Source organism: Crinia signifera, chromosome 2 (genome assembly GCF_055691185.1).
Source record: "Crinia signifera chromosome 2, ASM5569118v1, whole genome shotgun sequence".
NCBI classification, from domain to species: Eukaryota; Metazoa; Chordata; class Amphibia; order Anura; family Myobatrachidae; genus Crinia; species Crinia signifera.
In genome coordinates, this window is record NC_139218.1 from 323,322,761 (window position 1) to 323,340,256 (window position 17,496).

The 17,496-nt window shown below is 40.5% G+C and overlaps 1 protein-coding gene across 3 annotated transcripts in view; it reads right to left on the reverse strand.

Moving 5' to 3' along the window:
• TIMELESS (timeless circadian regulator) overlaps positions 1-17,496 on the reverse strand; it is an 84,395-nt gene that overhangs the window by 5,797 nt on the left and 61,102 nt on the right. For all 3 annotated transcript variants that reach the window (XM_083169224.1, XM_083169223.1, XM_083169222.1), the window contains 6 exons: positions 16,822-16,964; positions 15,033-15,234; positions 14,309-14,377; positions 12,209-12,327; positions 7,897-8,101; positions 691-751 (listed from right to left, as the gene is read on the reverse strand). In XM_083169224.1, coding sequence (XP_083025350.1) covers positions 691-751; positions 7,897-8,101; positions 12,209-12,327; positions 14,309-14,377; positions 15,033-15,234; positions 16,822-16,964 — 799 coding nt within the window. The remainder of the gene's footprint in view (positions 1-690; positions 752-7,896; positions 8,102-12,208; positions 12,328-14,308; positions 14,378-15,032; positions 15,235-16,821; positions 16,965-17,496) is intronic.

Sequence of the window (17,496 nt, forward strand, 5' to 3'; positions counted from 1 at the left end):
CTAGGGCGTGGAGTGAGAATAGAATAGTGTGGCGAGCGCAGCGAGCCACCGAGGCCCGAAGCGTGGCGAGCGCAGTGAGCCCCGCGAGGGGACGCGGATACCTTCACAGGTATACGCGTCCCCTCGCGGGCTTCCCAGGTGTCCATGGACAAGCGGACACCTGGGAAGCCCGCGAAGGGACGCGTTTACCTGTGAAGGTATCCGCGTGCGCTCGCCACGCTTCGGGCCTCGGTGGCGCGCTGCGCTCGCCACACTATTCTATTCTCACTCCACGCCGTAGTGGATAGTAGGGCATGAAAAGGTCGGAGGACGCGTACCGCCGCCCCTCGCGGGCTCGCTGCGCTCGCCACGCTTCGGATTCACGTTGATGGCGGTGTGGCGTCAACTACTTTTGGGGGGACATTTTTATGTTCAGGGGGGTTTTTGCCCCATTTCCCATTGTTCCCTATGATAATTTGGGTAAATTGATCCATTTCACATTGTTTCCTATGGGAAATCGTGGTCATCGCGGGTAAATTGAGCCATTTAACATTGTTCTCTATGGGAAAATCGCGGGCATCGTGTCTGGCCCATCGCACCAGATTTTTTTAGTGGCCGCGATGCCCCCGATGACCACGATTAAGATCGTTGTGGCCGTGCTAGGAAACAAGTACCAAAACACATTTAGGAGAGTTTCCCAGACTTCATTACCTTTTACTTTGCTTTTCAGCAACTGTTTGTTGATCGACTGACACTGGCTCCTTATCTGGCTCTGTAATTTTGAAGTACAAAGAACGCAAGGATTACAAAACATTTTTATTATGTATGTTCACAAGTGTCTCAAGCGACACCAGCAGTGAGTGTATTTACTACTTATAGGTACACCACATCATCATTTGGTACATTATAAGAACCAACTCGGAGGGAAATTATATAGAAAGGCATTAATTACAGTAGAGGGAAGAATATGAATGTTTGTGAGTTGCTCTTCGTGGCAAAGCTAAAATTTTCATTAAGCCCAGCGAATAGTGTGACCTGGCGTGCCAAGAGGGGCTTTTTTGGCATGATTGCAGCAAAGACGAATGAGGATACAGTACAGGTCAGATATATTAACTACAACAGCAGCACTCTTTTTATTTCTACTTCTGATCACACAAAAATAGGAGTGATGTTAGCAAAGTTGTCTGGGAAGTTGTCTTGTGTTAAAAGACATTACACAGAACCAGCGAGCTGTGTGCGACTCGGTAGAAACAAGCTTCTTTGCATGTGACTTTGTCCATTAAAATGCATATTACGCACAAAACAGAGAAATAGGATACAAAAACAGCTTCTGACGTTTAAAATAATATGCAGCATACTTATATTCTGTACGGGATTGCAGTAGTATCCACATAAGAAATTTAATTTACAGATTTTACAGTCGCACACAAAATCTAGGCATGCCGCATACTTTAAGCAGAAGAATTCTTACAATAAAGTACAATCTTACAATAGTGCTTAAAAATGTATAGGAATTTCAACTGTTAACCAGACATGGTTATTCTCTCCTAAAAAAAAAGTTATTAATTGATCAATCAATATGAGCAGACACATTCTGGTTCCGAGGCCAAAACAGTTGGCTGTCTGTACTGGACAGTCATTAGCAAAATGGTTATAGAAAAGGGGACTTTCTTCATTGTTACAAGATTCAAATAACTGAGGATCAATATCCTCTATATATTTCGTACAGTGGAAATTCTACCAAAGAAAAAAAAAAAAGTACATACAGTAGTAAACATGGGACATCTAGGATTGTGATATTGTGGTGCACTGAGGAAAGAGTATGAGCTATAACTTATTAGATTCACATTGCGTCATTCATATCATAATAAAGTTATGGGTACTTCTGTAGTACCCGGGCGCCCACTAAGCACTTTGCTTAGTGGGCTATTCTGCGTAAGAAGATCGCATTGCATGACCCGTTTTAGTGCCATACAATGCGCGCGATGCGATCTTACTAAGTAATTTATTCACTGCTCTTTTGCCGTGTGCTAATTTGTAGACACCACCCCACTATCCACACCACCTCAAACGTTGCGAGCGCAGCGATTCCCCACTATTCACGCCACAGCGTGGTGAGCCCCGCAAGGGGTGGCGGAACGCGTCCTCCCGAACTTTTCATACCCCCACTATCCACGTCAGTGTAGAGTTGATATTACAGTATATAGTGTGGCGAGCGCAGCAAGCCATGGAGCCCGAAGCTTGGCGAGCCCTGCGAGGGGACGCGGATTACTTTCCATGTTTTCCGCTGCGCTCGCCACGCTTCGGGCTCGCCACACTTTATACAATCAACTCCACGCCAACATGGATAGTGGGGGTATGAAAAGATCGGGAGGACGCGTTCCGCCACGCTTCGGGGTGGCGTGGATAGTGGAGGGGTTTTAGGAACACATTCACACCAGCCATACAATACATCTGACACAGTAATGTGGACATGTGTTAATGTTGAACTGTGAATTTACTTAGTAATGATTCATCAATGAAAGACAATAATTAATTAGATATATGAATAATAATAATAAAGATAATTAACAATAATATGAACAATAATAAAGATAATGAACAATAATAAGGATAATGAAGGATGAGGAAAGAAGGAAAAAAACAGTCACTGTGAAGGCAATGAATTAGCCTTTGGCAGGAGTGTCAGAGCGCAGAGAATTCTGCCAAAGGGATGGTCAGCGCCCAAACTCTTCCTCCACATGAATTCTTGGAGGTATGACTCAAAGTGGTGCCTTAAGGTTCCTCTGTGACGTTTATTCCTCCATTTGCAGGCCCCCCATAACCGCTCAGTTTTGGGTGTGGACCCCTGACTCAGGGTCAACAAAATTGTACCTATGATTGACCCTGGCATGTTCATACCCTGCCTGCTGAAGTTGGTCGGTATTATATGCCCTCCAGCAATCAGAGTATATCACAGATCCGGGAGCGACGTGTGTTTACAGCAGCCATCAGGGTAGTGGAGTCTCTCCTTTCTACAGTGGTTAGAAAACAGGCGCCTGTCTCCATGCAGATTCCGCCAAAAACCCATTGCTGGGGCAGCATCCTCCCAACATGGTATTTCAGCTTGACAAACAGGCTCTCGTCAACCTCCACCACCATGCCAGGGCCTCCAATTTGCCTCTGCAGCTGGGAAAGCAGATCCATGGCTCATGCCTCCCTCATAAGACTGTTGTACTGCACTGTTGTTTTTATCGACATGTGCAGCTCCCTCTCGCAGTACAGCACACTGGTCATCTCCTGTGCCCATGAGTAGACGAAACAGACCAGCGTCAGGAAGGGTAATCGGCACCCCAGGAACCAGTGGGCCGCTCGAACACGGACCACCATTCCTACATGATTTTATGTGGCAGCGTCACGTCCCTTCCATCACAGACAGCCTCACTGGATGGCCGTTCACCCAATTCTGCGTAACGGGCAGCAAGTGGTGTTGCTGGAAAAACACCACAGCCTCCTCCTCAGATGTAGGCAAGGTGAACATGGTCAGTTGTTCACCTGCCACGCCGGTCACTTCTGTCACACTCTCAGAACTCTGTGAAGCATCCATCACTGACCGCTAATCACCTCAGGATGAGTGACCGGGAGCACTTACGCAAGTTCTGACTGACTACACTATTTCCGTAGCTTAAGCTTATTCAGAAAGCATAGCTAAGGTAAACGGACAAACATCTATCAGTACTCTATCCATACAAACTACTGAGATCGTATTGCACTAAAACGGGACATGCGATTTCCTTGTGCAACCATACGTATGTTAATTGGGCGCTCGGGTACTACATAAGTACCAAGTTATGTTGCACTCATTTTCCCCAGTGCACCACAATGACCAGCCTCACCTTACTCTTCAATAATCTTGTTATAAGTAGTTATTAAACATCTCTCCATAAGCGTCAAACTACCAACAAAACTTTTTTCTCATTGCATTAGCAATTTACTTTACTATAAGAAACCAAGCAGCTGATGTCCAGTATATGATATGAATGGTTTTAGATTTTTTTACTTAGAAGAGCTGATTTGGACTCCAGCTGCCACCAAAGCTACACTATTGGACAATTTTGTGGAACTTTTTTGGAAAATGTGTTTTTAGGGTTTAATTGCATGATTTCTGTGTTACTTTTTAAAGAAAATCCTATGAAGGTACAGTATCTCTCACTGGAAATATGTAATACTCAATATAATGCAGTTAACCAGAATGAATTACATTTATAACAAAAAGTTACAGCTAAGAGAAAGGGAGATTTTTTTTTTCAACTCAAAACTGACCAATAGAAACAGTTGTTCTCAGAGCCAGGTGCTGCGATGCCACAACATGGATCCAAAAAGATGTTAGCATGATTAAGTGCACATTTGTTGCTACCAGACTTGATAGTAAAACATCTTATTTAGTTGTCTGACCACAAAGATGGTCACTATTTTTTACGCATCTTTTTACTTTAGTTTCTTGAAGTAAGCCTATAATCTATTTAAGATCCTAAGACCTAAATACAAATCTAGCTATATTCATTGAGGGTGCGATCGATTGTGTATAATTGCATCCATGATCCATTAAATTGCCTATTAATGGGTGTGATGATAAACATTAATACATCTGTAGCAAATATTTCATTATAGATATATAAACTTACTGTAAGACAGAAAATAGAGTATTTAGGCCATGGGTCTTCAACCTATGGCCCTCCAGATGTTGTGAAACTACATGTTCCAACATGCATTGCCACATTTTACCTATAAGAGCATGCCAAAACTGTCAGGGCATGCTGGGACATGTAGTTCCACAACATCTGGAGGGCCACAGGTTGAAGACCTGTGATTTAGGCAATCATTTTGTGGTAAGAATTTCCCTAACAAAGAAGCATTACAACATTTGTCCGTTCACAGCTGCCCAAAAAATCTCAATAGGAAGGCCACAAATCTTTTGTGACCACAAACATGGTATATAGGTTTCTTTTAACAGTATCCCATATTATACGTACGCTGTTGGCCAGAAAATTACATTACATTGCATTGCTTGATGACTATTTGAATCAGTTTATGCATCCCATAAACCATGGAAAATTTCCAGCAGGAAAATGCATTGCATCATCGGATCCAAGTTCTCCAGAATTGGTTCGAAGAACATTTGGAACAGTTCCAACTAATGGTGTTGAATAAGAGGTCCTTCCGCACCTACAAATGTCAGGGAGCTGTGGGAAGCTATCCAGATAGCATTGGTCAACATCTCCACATGTGGCGAATATCCACTTATGGAATCGTTCTGTTGCGTTGCAGCACTTTTATTTATTTATATATATCTATATAACAGATATATTTCTATATCAAGTAAAAAAGGGCCAGATAACACTGCAGTAATCACAATCTACAGTAAACATACTGGACTTCTACTGCAAATTTAAAGCCTGGAAGTTACCTATAGACCTTAAATTGTATGCAACACAGCCATGAGACACATAGTATGTTAGATAATATGCATTACTCATAATTGCTTCACTCACACTCCAATATTATGGGAGGTATGTACCCCTACAGCAAATAGCCCAATGCCTGATGTCAGGAGATTAACCCTTTGAGTGTCAACATCTGTGAAAGATTTGCAAGGGGGGGGGAAAGGGGAATTGGGATGGGGATCGCACCAGTCTTATCAAGCACTATATGTTGATTAATTATTGTGATCTCTACTGTCTTAAATATTTTAAATATGATGGGACTACTGACATTCGGAGTAATTTCTCCAATTAGTCACCACGCCCTTAGATATATTCTTTGGGTTAAATGTGACTGTCAGTGGTGCACCCCGAGTTTTAAAGTTGGTCATATATGACTGTTTTGTTCAAGAGAGAACAGGAGAAGAAAAGAAAACTCTGTTTGGGGGCACCCTTATGTCCCAAAATATATTGAAAGTACAATGACTAATTTTAATACATAACTTTTATTATCATTTCATTAAAATTTTGGACCACCTCTTGTTATTTGTTACACACTGCGAAAATATTCTTAATTCGTCATATGTTTAGAAGGTGTAAATAAATGTATAGAGAAAGGAATTATGAAAATTGAAAAATGACCATCATATATCCATCCACTTGTTACCCATAAGTTTGGGTCAGTTATGTGGTTAAATCATCGGTCATTAGTTATCACATTCCGTCTCAATACACATGAGTTTTGTTAGTATCTTCCCAAAATCGAGGAAAAAAGAAGTCAGCCCAATTGGGACTCTGTCACCTCTGCTGTTCACCCTTCATAACACAAGGCAGAGGAAGGGGAATGAGAGAGTGTACTGTCCCGGGGTTATGACTGAGGTAGATAAGATAGCTAACCATTAGGCCAGCGTGATTTCCCCTGGCAACCCTGTTACCATATCTGGCATTGCAGGGTATTCCCAGTGGTTCACAACCAACTATTAGGTTTGCTATGAAACACTGACATAAGAAAGGAGAAAATTTAATTAAACATGTAGCAGTGGTCTTCCCTGTCAGCAAGACTCCACTTCTGCTTTTCTCCCTCTGCCTTGTGTTATGAAGGGTGAACAGCAGAGGTGACAGAGTCCCAATTGGGCTGACTTCTTTTTTCCTCGATTTTGGGAAGATACTAACAAAACTCATGTGTATTGAGACGGAATGTGATAACTAATGACCGATGATTTAACCACATAACTGACCCAAACTTATGGGTAACAAGTGGATGGATATATGATGGTCATTTTTCAATTTTCATAATTCCTTTCTCTATACATTTATTTACACCTTCTAAACATATGACGAATTAAGAATATTTTCGCAGTGTGTAACAAATAACAAGAGGTGGTCCAAAATTTTAATGAAATGATAATAAAAGTTATGTATTAAAATTAGTCATTGTACTTTCAATATATTTTGGGACATAAGGGTGCCCCCAAACAGAGTTTTCTTTTCTTCTCCTGTTCTCTCTTGAACAAAACAGTCATCTGTGAAAGATTTGCAAGGTATCCGCTAAAAATGTAAGCATCACGCACATTTGTTATATGAATTCAAATAAAAAAACGTGTAAAAAAAAATAAATATAAATATTATATTTCCTATATAAAGGTAAGCATTACAGGTCATTATGAGGTTTGCATGGCAATTTTCACACCAATTTTGACAAATTAATTTGGCACTCAAAGGGTTTAATAACCCTTTGTGATTAGCTTTACTGTGGAGAGAAGATCCTTGAAGGTGTCCCATAGAATACATAGAGCTGCTGCATTATTTTTAATTTCCCCAAATTCCAATGCATTTGCTGCCATGTAAAAGGCAATCATTCATAAAGAAAAATCCTTCAGTTTGACAGGTGCCACTCAAATCATAGGTTAACTAATATTTGAGAATGGGCAAACAACCCATATGGTAGCATAATTAATATAAATCAATCACTCCCTGGAGAAGGATGTGTTCTGCCAAGTGTAGACAGTAAACATATTTACATACTGTTGATACCTTAAACTCCATATATTGGGGCAGATGTATTAAGCCTGGAGAAGAGATAAAGTGGAAGGAGATAACGCACAGCCAATTAGCTGTGTTTGAAATATGACAGTTAGGAGTTGATTGGCTGGTGCGTTCTCCTTCCACTTTATCTCCAGTTTATCTCTTCACCAGGCTTAGTACATCTGCCCCATTGACTGAAAAATAAAGGCCCCCTTCATAAGCAATGGCTCCAAAGTTACCTCGAATACATACTGCAAGTTTGAGTTCTGTATTGATTTAATCCCTTTAAAGCAACACAAAGCACAAACACTATTGGACACTTGGAAGAAAGCTGCTCTGTCAAATCAAAAAGAGCATTATTTAAACCAGAGTTTAAACTGAATTAATTTGATCTGAATACTGAGTTAAGACCTGTAAATCTGTATTGTATTACCTTGAGCGATTGTTCTTGATGTTTTCTTTTTACGAGTAAGTAAGAGTGCGCGCAATGCCTCCGATCGCTGTTCTACATTTGGACTCTGGTCATCGGAATCCATGAGCTGATCACTGGCTTCATCTGGAGAGGACTCAACAAGAGATGTAGCTAACTTGCGGAGATGCTCAGGACTCAGTTTTCCTGGGATACGCCAAAATGATTCCTGCAAAAAAATGGCAGCAGTTTTTGTAGTCTCGTAAATGGCATTTCACTGTAACGTGTAATATACCATAGTGATTCAGTGGCACAATTCTAGAATAGGCAATTAAAAATTGGCCTTTATTGAATACAGAGTCCACAATATGCATTCCATATTGCAGTACTGATCCAAAGCTAGAACTCAAAAGGAACTAGACACATTTACCAACATTCAGCACCCATAAATAACAGGATTGCGGTACTTACCAATAAATTCCTTTCTCTGATTCCATAGGGGACGCTGCAGTTATCCTTACGATGGGGTATAGACGGGCGATAAGCAGCGACAGGTACTTAATTTTTTTTAATGAGGGACCCACTGAACAGCTGTAGTGTACACTTGACTTACTCTAAGGCGTATCCATCTAGACCTGGTCTGTTTTGATGCCAGCCAATCTTGTTTATTAGCATCACAGTGCTAATGAACAAAAAGTGCATCTGTCGTATGGAAAGAAGCTGTCCTTTAAACAAATATGCGAAGAGCCCTTACAACATCTGGTAACACCGGAACTACAACAGGCCAATTCATGTGGAATGCTGAAACCACTTTAGGCAGAAAATCTTGACTAGTTTGAAGCTCCGCCCTATCTTCTAGAAAAATAAGAGAACGACACAACAGGGCTCCCAATTCAAATACTTGCCTGGATGATGCGAGAGCAAGTAACAAAGCTGTTTTCTGAAAAATATATTTTAGATCTACAGGCTCAAGTGGCTCAAACATGGGAGACTGCAGGAACTGCAATACCAGATTAAGGTACCACGGAGCAATGGGCAGTACAAAAGGCAGCTGAAGTCTTAATAGGCACTGTAGAAAAGTTTGACTTTCTGGAAGGGAAGCAAGATTTTTTTTTTTATTTTTTTTAAGAAAATAGAAAGTGCAGAGACTTGGACTTTTAGGGAACTGAGCTGAAGCCCCGTTTCCAACCCTGTTTGGAGAAACCATAGAATGTAGCCTAATGGAAAAATAACGGTTGATAACGGTCTTTCACACCATAAGATATACGTTTTCCAAATACAATAATAATGTTTGGAATTAAGTCTTGATTGTAAAATGGACCCTTTTTGAAGTAAGACTGTGTGAAAAGGGCAGAGTCCAGGGGCTGTCTGCAAGAATAAGTTGTATACTGGCATACCAGGACCTGCATGGCCAACCTGAGGCAATGAGAATGACTGTCACGTGCTCTCGCTTTACCCTTGTGAGAAAACTTGGCAGAAGAGAAATCAGCGGGATAGCATATACCAGCTGGAATGGTATGGAGCCGTTAATGCATCCACTGCCAGTGCTCCTGGATCCCGAGATCAGGAATAGTAAAATCTGAGCCTTTCTGTGGTTTTGAGATGCCATGAAATCCACTTCCGGCATCCCCCACTGGTTTATTACCTGGCTGAAAAAGCTGGGATGAAGGACCCGCTCTCCTGTATGGATTATGTGTCTGCTGAAGTAATCAGTTTCCCTGTTCTCTACCCCTGGTATGAACACAAATGTGAATGCCTCTGCAATCCTTTCGGCCCAAAGAAGAATCGGTATTACTTCCTTTATGGCTGTTTTGCTTCTGGTGTTGTCGCACTGTACTCGTATGGCTGCTCCTTTGAGACGAGGTGAGGCCTGACACAAAGCTCGGTACACTGCCTTCAATTCCAACACATTAATGGAGAGGACCGCTTCTTGAGGAGTCCAAAGACTCTGCAAAGTGGTCTAATCCATGTTGACTGGTGTTTGTTGTTAAGAGAACTCACTGTCTGGGTCCGAACCGACGACCTTCCACCAGATTTGCCTCTAGCCACAACAAAAGAGAAAGTCAAGCCTGAGGGGACAATATGACCAGGTGATGTAGATGCAGATGTGACCCTGTCTATTCGGATAGAAGATCCAGCTGGAATGGTCTGAAATGGAACCTTCCAAATTGCAAAGACTCAAAAGGGCACAACCATCTTTCCTAGCTACCATATGGAAAGATGATCTGACACCAACCTCGGTTTTAGGACCTTGAATGGCCTGTGGCTTGCTCTCAGGAAGTAACATCTTTTGAAGTACTTTATCTATGATCATGCCCAAGAATTTATTTTTTGGGTGGGAAACTGACGACCAAATTAATCATCCACCCTTCATCATGCACTATCTGCGAAATGGCAGTTCGGTACCACAACTCTCTGAATCCCCCCCTGTTCACACTAGGATTCATATGCTGCTCTCTTGTGGAATGGTTTCTGTGCTCTCCTCCTTCCTCCTCCTCTGGGTATGGCATGCTAGGTCCTGTTCGTGCTAGAGGGGCAATAGATCTGGCCACAATAGATGATAAAGAGTAGGATCATATTCTGGCCTACCCGGGTGCGGCCATGGCATGTGCTACATTCCGGCAGATACAGCTGTATATCTTACATAGGGTCTACTGAACTCCTTGTGGATTATCTACATTTGAAGACTCGACATCTGATGCATGCCCGAAATGCTGTGCTTCAGCTGCTGGTTTCTGGCATCTGCTTTGTCTGTGCCCATGGGTGCAGGCCTTCTGGGAAAAAAACTATTACAACTGCTATATGTCTTACTGGTATACTGATCCCATGAGTGAATACATGCATATATGTATTTGGGCTTGCTACCAATATAGTACTAATCGTTTTTGGTACAGAAATGACAAAGCCGGTCTGCTTAAGCATTTTTATACTACTATATATTTTAATAACCTGAAGAATTAATATACACTTTTTCAACAGCAAATAAAACACAATACCCATGTATGACTTTCATATTTGTGGCAAATATAAATAGGAACATCTCAAGAAAAATGAGGGAAGCCAAAGAATCCTACATTTCTAAAGGCAAGTCTATGGGAGACATTGTGTGTTCTCTCTACATCTTCCAGCTGTCAATTTATTCAGTGTGGCAGGGACGGCAAAATCTCCCTGTTTAAGACTATAGCAGCAGTTGATTATGGTCCAGTCCAGGGTTTTGGTAAGGTCAGGAATGAACTGCAGCCAAGTTGATAATACTCCTGATGATGGATAGGCCAGCCAAGTGATAGGCTGGAGATCTGGGATTACGTAAGGAGCATTTGGAGTTTATACCAATATTGTCAGAACATGGAACATTATGCTGCAACTTGTAACCAGACACTTCTAAACAAGCAAATAAACAGGGCTCAACAGCATCAAAAACAAAGTTATAACGTTACTGCCATTAACCAGTCCTTCCACCCCAGGAGAGAAGGCATTGGTTCTCGTACACACCACTGAAAGAAAATTGTATGCCCAGTGGCAAGGCCCTTATGATGTCATATAGGCAGAGGACCTTGTGAATTATATGGTTTGGCAAGAGGGTAGAAGGAAGGAAACTCAAAACTAGCATGTGAATTTACTAAAACACTAAAAAGAAGAACCAGGCAACACTCTTTAATGGCAACACTCTTTAATGGCCATGAAACGTTGTAGATTTAGTAGCATACCACCAGGATGTGTTCTCAGCTATCGCGAGAAAAACTCAATTCATACAATATATTATAACTCCACCCTGGATGGTGACAAAACAGAGGCCATGTAGCATACCTCAGGCTTAAAAGGGCAGCAATAAAATGGGAGGTCAAGGAGCTTCTGTATCTACGGGGTCATAGGTGTCAACCAGTGAATTGAATAATCTGAATTAATTTTTGTCAGCTACCCTTATGTATGTGTGTATGTGTGTATATGTGTGTGTGTGTGTGTGTGTGTGTGTGTGTGTGTGTGTGTGTATATATATATTGTAGGACTTGCAGTGAAATGGGGTCCCTTGGCGATGGGCTGCAAGCTTAAATGCATTGATCAATTCATGAACTAAAACCCCATTATTTATTTGATTAATTGTATACTAAGATGGAGAGTGTTGAGTCCCTGTATTTGTATTTATTAGAGCATGTGGACACAGGCCACTTCACCCCAACCTGGGAATGGCGAGTGCTGTTTGCACCCCATTCGCAGGGATGGCGAGTGTTGTGGTACTCTGTATGTGTGTGTATATATATATATATATATATATATATATATATATATATCTCTATCAAACCACTGACAACACAAATTATAATGCTTAGACACTTACCTGCTCGTTAGCTGGAGGACGGATTCCCACCTTTTTTAATAATTTTTGAAATATTTTGTTTTCCATGGCATCCTCATTGTCTTCAGTTAAGGGTACCAGAGGCACTGACTGAGAGGAACCTGACAAACAGAAGAATTTCAGATGTTTCAATTTCATGGATTCCCTATATAGTACATGTAGAAAAAGTTTTTTTTATTATATGCATTTTCAGCTTGCTAAGATGAAATGGAGTTCACAGTTTTTGTTTGCTTATACAAGTAAGGAAAATAATCTGACCTGAACGTGCAGTGACCATACTGTAGGTCAATCAATAAATGACAGAAGACAAATGCTGTCAGATTTATTTTTAACCTATCTGGCACTGGATTCTGGGCATGTGCCACAACTACTCCTTCAGGTGGATGCATTCGTAAAGTTCTGATATAAAAACAGCCATCGTGGTCCACTAAATAATAAACCAATATTTTGTAACCTTTTTTATGCCCATACGACTGTCCGGCAGCTGATCAATGCTGTTTTGTGCAACCCACATGTGCTAACTGATCTTGCTGAATATGTTCCTTTACACTGCAAGAAACATTCTTCCTAACCCAAGTAAGCTTTTTTTAAATTACTTAACTGATCTATCTAGCAGTCTTGTTGTGAGTGAGGCCAAACTCCTTTGTAGGCATCACAGAGGGACCAAGAGATTGTGGGTGTACCTAAACGCACATATCTTATTGACCTAGAAATATAAAGTCCTAACAAATCCTAGTGACTGAAGAGAGCCCTCTTCCTCCTTCACAGTGCTGGATTGTATCTATAGGACATTTAGAATCTAAATGTAAAAGATTCACAGGTGGAGGTAATTATTTCACTTGTATTTCTGTGTGGAGACCTGTTCTCTTGTGCCCTCTAGTGGACAGATGAAGAAACATGAACTATTTGAGTTCTGGAGGACAGCTTCAAAACCAGTTTTTTGTGTACTAACATTATATATATATATATATATATATATATATACCCCTGATGAAGTCTTGTTAAAAGACGAAACGCGTTGGGTTTCATCTGTAAAAACAAAGAGTGTACTCCTATGATAATAAGAACCTGATTTTAAGCAATTCATGTTTTAATAAACAGCATTTTTATACACGTAAATATATGTATGGTTCTTATGGAATAGTATTGTGTGTATGGAAAGACAGAAATAATCATTGTAATACAGGGCGCCTGACACTATTGTGGTAATATATATATATATATATATATATATATATAAATATAAATAAAGCTGGCTGCTCATGTAGGCTGGTCTACAGCAGACGGCTTGTGTGTACAGCCAATAATTCTGAACTTTGTTCACTAACATTTCATGATACAGATATAGGTAAATTAAATAAATAAAAAATTAATTAAAATAGGACCAACATAAGACCAAAATTAGTCTAACATTCTATAGTGGTACTGGGTTGGCGGTGCTCCCAAAATAGTTCAGCAAGTCATCTGAAAATAGGGGTAAGTCTAAGAAAAAAGCAGAACACAATAGGGTTTTGGGGCACACTTATGTACCGTAATTAGTGATTACATAAGTGTGCCCCAAAACCCTATTATGATAATAAAGGAGAAAGCACAATAGGAAATATTTTTAAAATGCGTTGATAAGAATTTTGAGGGTGAAAATAGAATACGGACTTAGGCTGGGTACGCACCAGGACAACCATGATCATGAAACTATTTTCTTTAAAATCGCACAATGGTCTCACAATACTGTAGATCGGGGTGTACAAACACGCATTAACGGTACCCAATCTAATGTAGATTGACAAAACTTTACTGCAGTAGGTAAAATCTAAATCGAACAGACGACCGGCGGGGCATAACAGATCCGTAGTTAAAGATTCTGATCTTTTTACATACAACCAATCGTACGAAGGGCTGAAATCGGGTGATTGGAGCCCAAATTGTCCTGGGTTGTACCCATACTAACCCATTTTCATCAGTAATTCAATACTCAGAGAAATTACTGGATTTGGGAAAAGGTAAAGCAACATCATTGATGATTTTTGGCAAATTCTGACCCATAGCATAATATCGACAATAATAAGTTAATAAATAACATACCGTCCTCTTCTCGGTCATCTGCGGTCCGATTCAGACAATTCTGAAGCCACACCACAGGACTACACAGACCTGTGGATTAGAAAGAACAATCTCTGGCATAGTGGGCAAGGGCTAAAAGGACAAACGACTGGTGTGCAGAAAGGTAAATGTCTATGTGGAACACTCTGCCCTGCACAGTTTGATAGGCCTATACTTTAGACCATTTCAAAAACAGACTGAAATCATTCCAGTTTAGTCAAGCATTTCACTAATGTCCCTTTAGTTCCTATGTTGTAAATGAAAATGTAAAGCATTTTGGGAGCGATTCACTTAAGTGCATACCACTAGAGGCCACCCAAAAGTAGTTTTTCAAATGTCATCTGGGCACGATCAATGCCACAAAACATTTTTGCTTGCCACATCTTTAAAGGCCCATACACACTATGCAATATAGGTAAAAGATATTGCTCAGAAGGGCCGTTCTATATCGCCTACTATGTACACTGAATATCATTAACGATGTGTTCTCCCATGCATCCTTAACAACCCTCTCCCTAGTCTCAACATGTACAGATAAGGGAGTTCTTCATTAACCACAGCCATGCTGTCCTCGCTCCCCTCCCCACCAGCAAGTGTGTATACACTTGCCGCCGCCGGCACACCGCGGCCACCAATATCGGTATTGGCTGGGATACGCTTATGTATATGGGGCTTAAGTGAAAACTCAGACATTAAAAGCACTCACCTTCCTGATGTAAACTCTGAACAATATTTTGTATATTCTTATCCACAAAAAATTCACTTTTCCTGCCCGGTTTTTCTTTAGCCATCTGTTCAAGATTAGTGTGCTCCGACTCCTCCTCCTCACTTTCAAAGTCTTTTTCTGCTTCATCTTCGGCCTCATCTATTCCATCAACCCCAAGATCATGTAGAAAATCTTCTTCAGACTGAAAGCAGAAAACCTATGCTGCCCATTTTTCCAATTTGGCAAAATTCGATCATAAAACTATCTATCTATATAAATAATTTATAATACACAAAATAACAAAGTACTGACCATTGGGAGCTGTTTAGTTGAAGAATGATTTAAGATGTAGAACACGTTAGAACAAGAATATATCACTTGTTAAGTCCGCCCCATAATATCATGTGCTCAGTAATAACCAGTGACAAGTAGTGAGAGAGAATATAAGTGGACACATTTGTTGGTACCCTTACAGCCCATTAAAGCAGTTCTTTATTCCTCCTGAAAAGTGATGGCATTATTACTTGCATAATTTTACTATTTCATAAAACAAAGCAATTAAACACATTAATAATTGTTTATTCTCCAGAGAGATTCTAAAAATGTCCCAGGCAGCTTTTACGTACTGCTTAGAAAAAGAAAGGAAGGGGTCACTAGGTCTATAAGCATTATGTTGAAAGTTATTATTATTTTTTTTTTAACAAATGTGTTTTTTTCAGAGTAACATAATAGTTAAGGTTGAAAGAAGACTTCCGTCCATGAAGTTCAACCTTTTACAGGACCCCCATAGAGCAGTGATTCTCAACCTCAGTCCTTAAGACCCCCACACAGTTCATGTTTTCTAGGTCACCCAGCATGTGCACAGGTGTACTCATTACTCACGGCCACAAAGTTCCACAGGAGGAGCTAATTATTTCACTTGTGATTCTGTGTGGAGACCTGCAAAACATGCAACCTGAGGACCGAGGTTGAGAACCACTGCCATCGAGATGGTCTAGATGTTAACTAATGTTTATCAGTTGCACCCCGGGATGTTTTTCTCCGATTAATGCTTGTACAACCTTATTTATTGTGTCTGCCGACAACACTTCTTCTGGAGGAGAGTTCCACACTCTCATACTATCCAAGTGGGCAGAGTAGAGAATGTAATAGTGTTCCGAGTGTAGCGAGCACACTTATAAGGGACTACAATGCTATGGGCCTAATTCAGACCTGAACACAAGAAAAATTTGTTCTCAAAATGGGAAAACCATGTGCACTGCAGGTGGAGCAGATGTAACATGTGCAGAGGGAGTTCAATTTGGGTGAGTTATTTTTTTTCTGTGCAAGGTAAATACTTTACAAATGCTTAATAAATGCTTTATTCTTACACTGCAATTTAGATTTCAGTTTGAACACACCCTACCCAAATATGACTTTGCACAGGTTACTTCTGCCCCACCTGCAGTGCACATGGTTTCCCCCATTTTGTCCTGCAATCAGGTCTGAATCAAGTCCTATATAGCTTGCCATCATTCAGAAGATTGTATAATGTGTACAATCCATTTCATGATTTGGGAATTAGTGAAATGGGAATGACCATTGCGTTGTATGTTACACAGTGTAGTGTGTACCCAGCTTTACACCAAGGCACCAAAAGCAAAGACTGAGGTGAGGTGGAGGTGTGGGTTAGATGGGACAGTTAACCTTTTAGTGCCTCTTCGTGTGCCAGCCCTTTAACCCACAGTTAGCAGCATGTTCCAGAATGGAAGGCAAAGGAAAAACCCCTAAAAGAATGAATTATACGTACTATACCAGACGATTTTCCTTTTCTCCTCCTCTTCTTATAAAGCTCCTTCCGCTCGGACACCAGACCCATGCTTATTAGTTTATCTGTAATCCTAGCTTTAGAGCGTTTTGCTGTAATATTCTTCATTATATTTCCCAATATATCTACAAAGGAAATTCATAAAAATATAATACACATATACTATTAGCCATGTACGATAGCCAGCACACACAGTACTAGGCAGTCTATATTATGAATTAAATTCACTGCATCAGTTATTGTTTACATAAAGACAGACAATCACACAGAAGAGTTATGATAATAAATGTTTATATTAACCCGGTAATTTTAGGTATACCTAAAGTGTTTGATGTAAAGAAAATGTGTGTATCTGTAATTTTTTGGTACTTGATGTGAAGAAAATGTAAAGAAAATGTGTGTATCTGTAATTCTGTGTATCAGATGAAAAGAAAATGTGTGTATCTGTGTAATTTTTTAGTACTTGAGGAGTGCAACAGTGAAGGGCAGTCAGTTGTTGGATGGAAGAGCAGTCACTCCTTTTCCAAGCCCTAAGTGACCACTATTATGGAGAAGTCTGTCTCATTCCAGACCAACACTGTCCTCGATTGCTCTGTCCACCATGTGACAAGAAAATAGACCCGGCATAGAAGATTACTTGCATTGCCATAAAGCTTG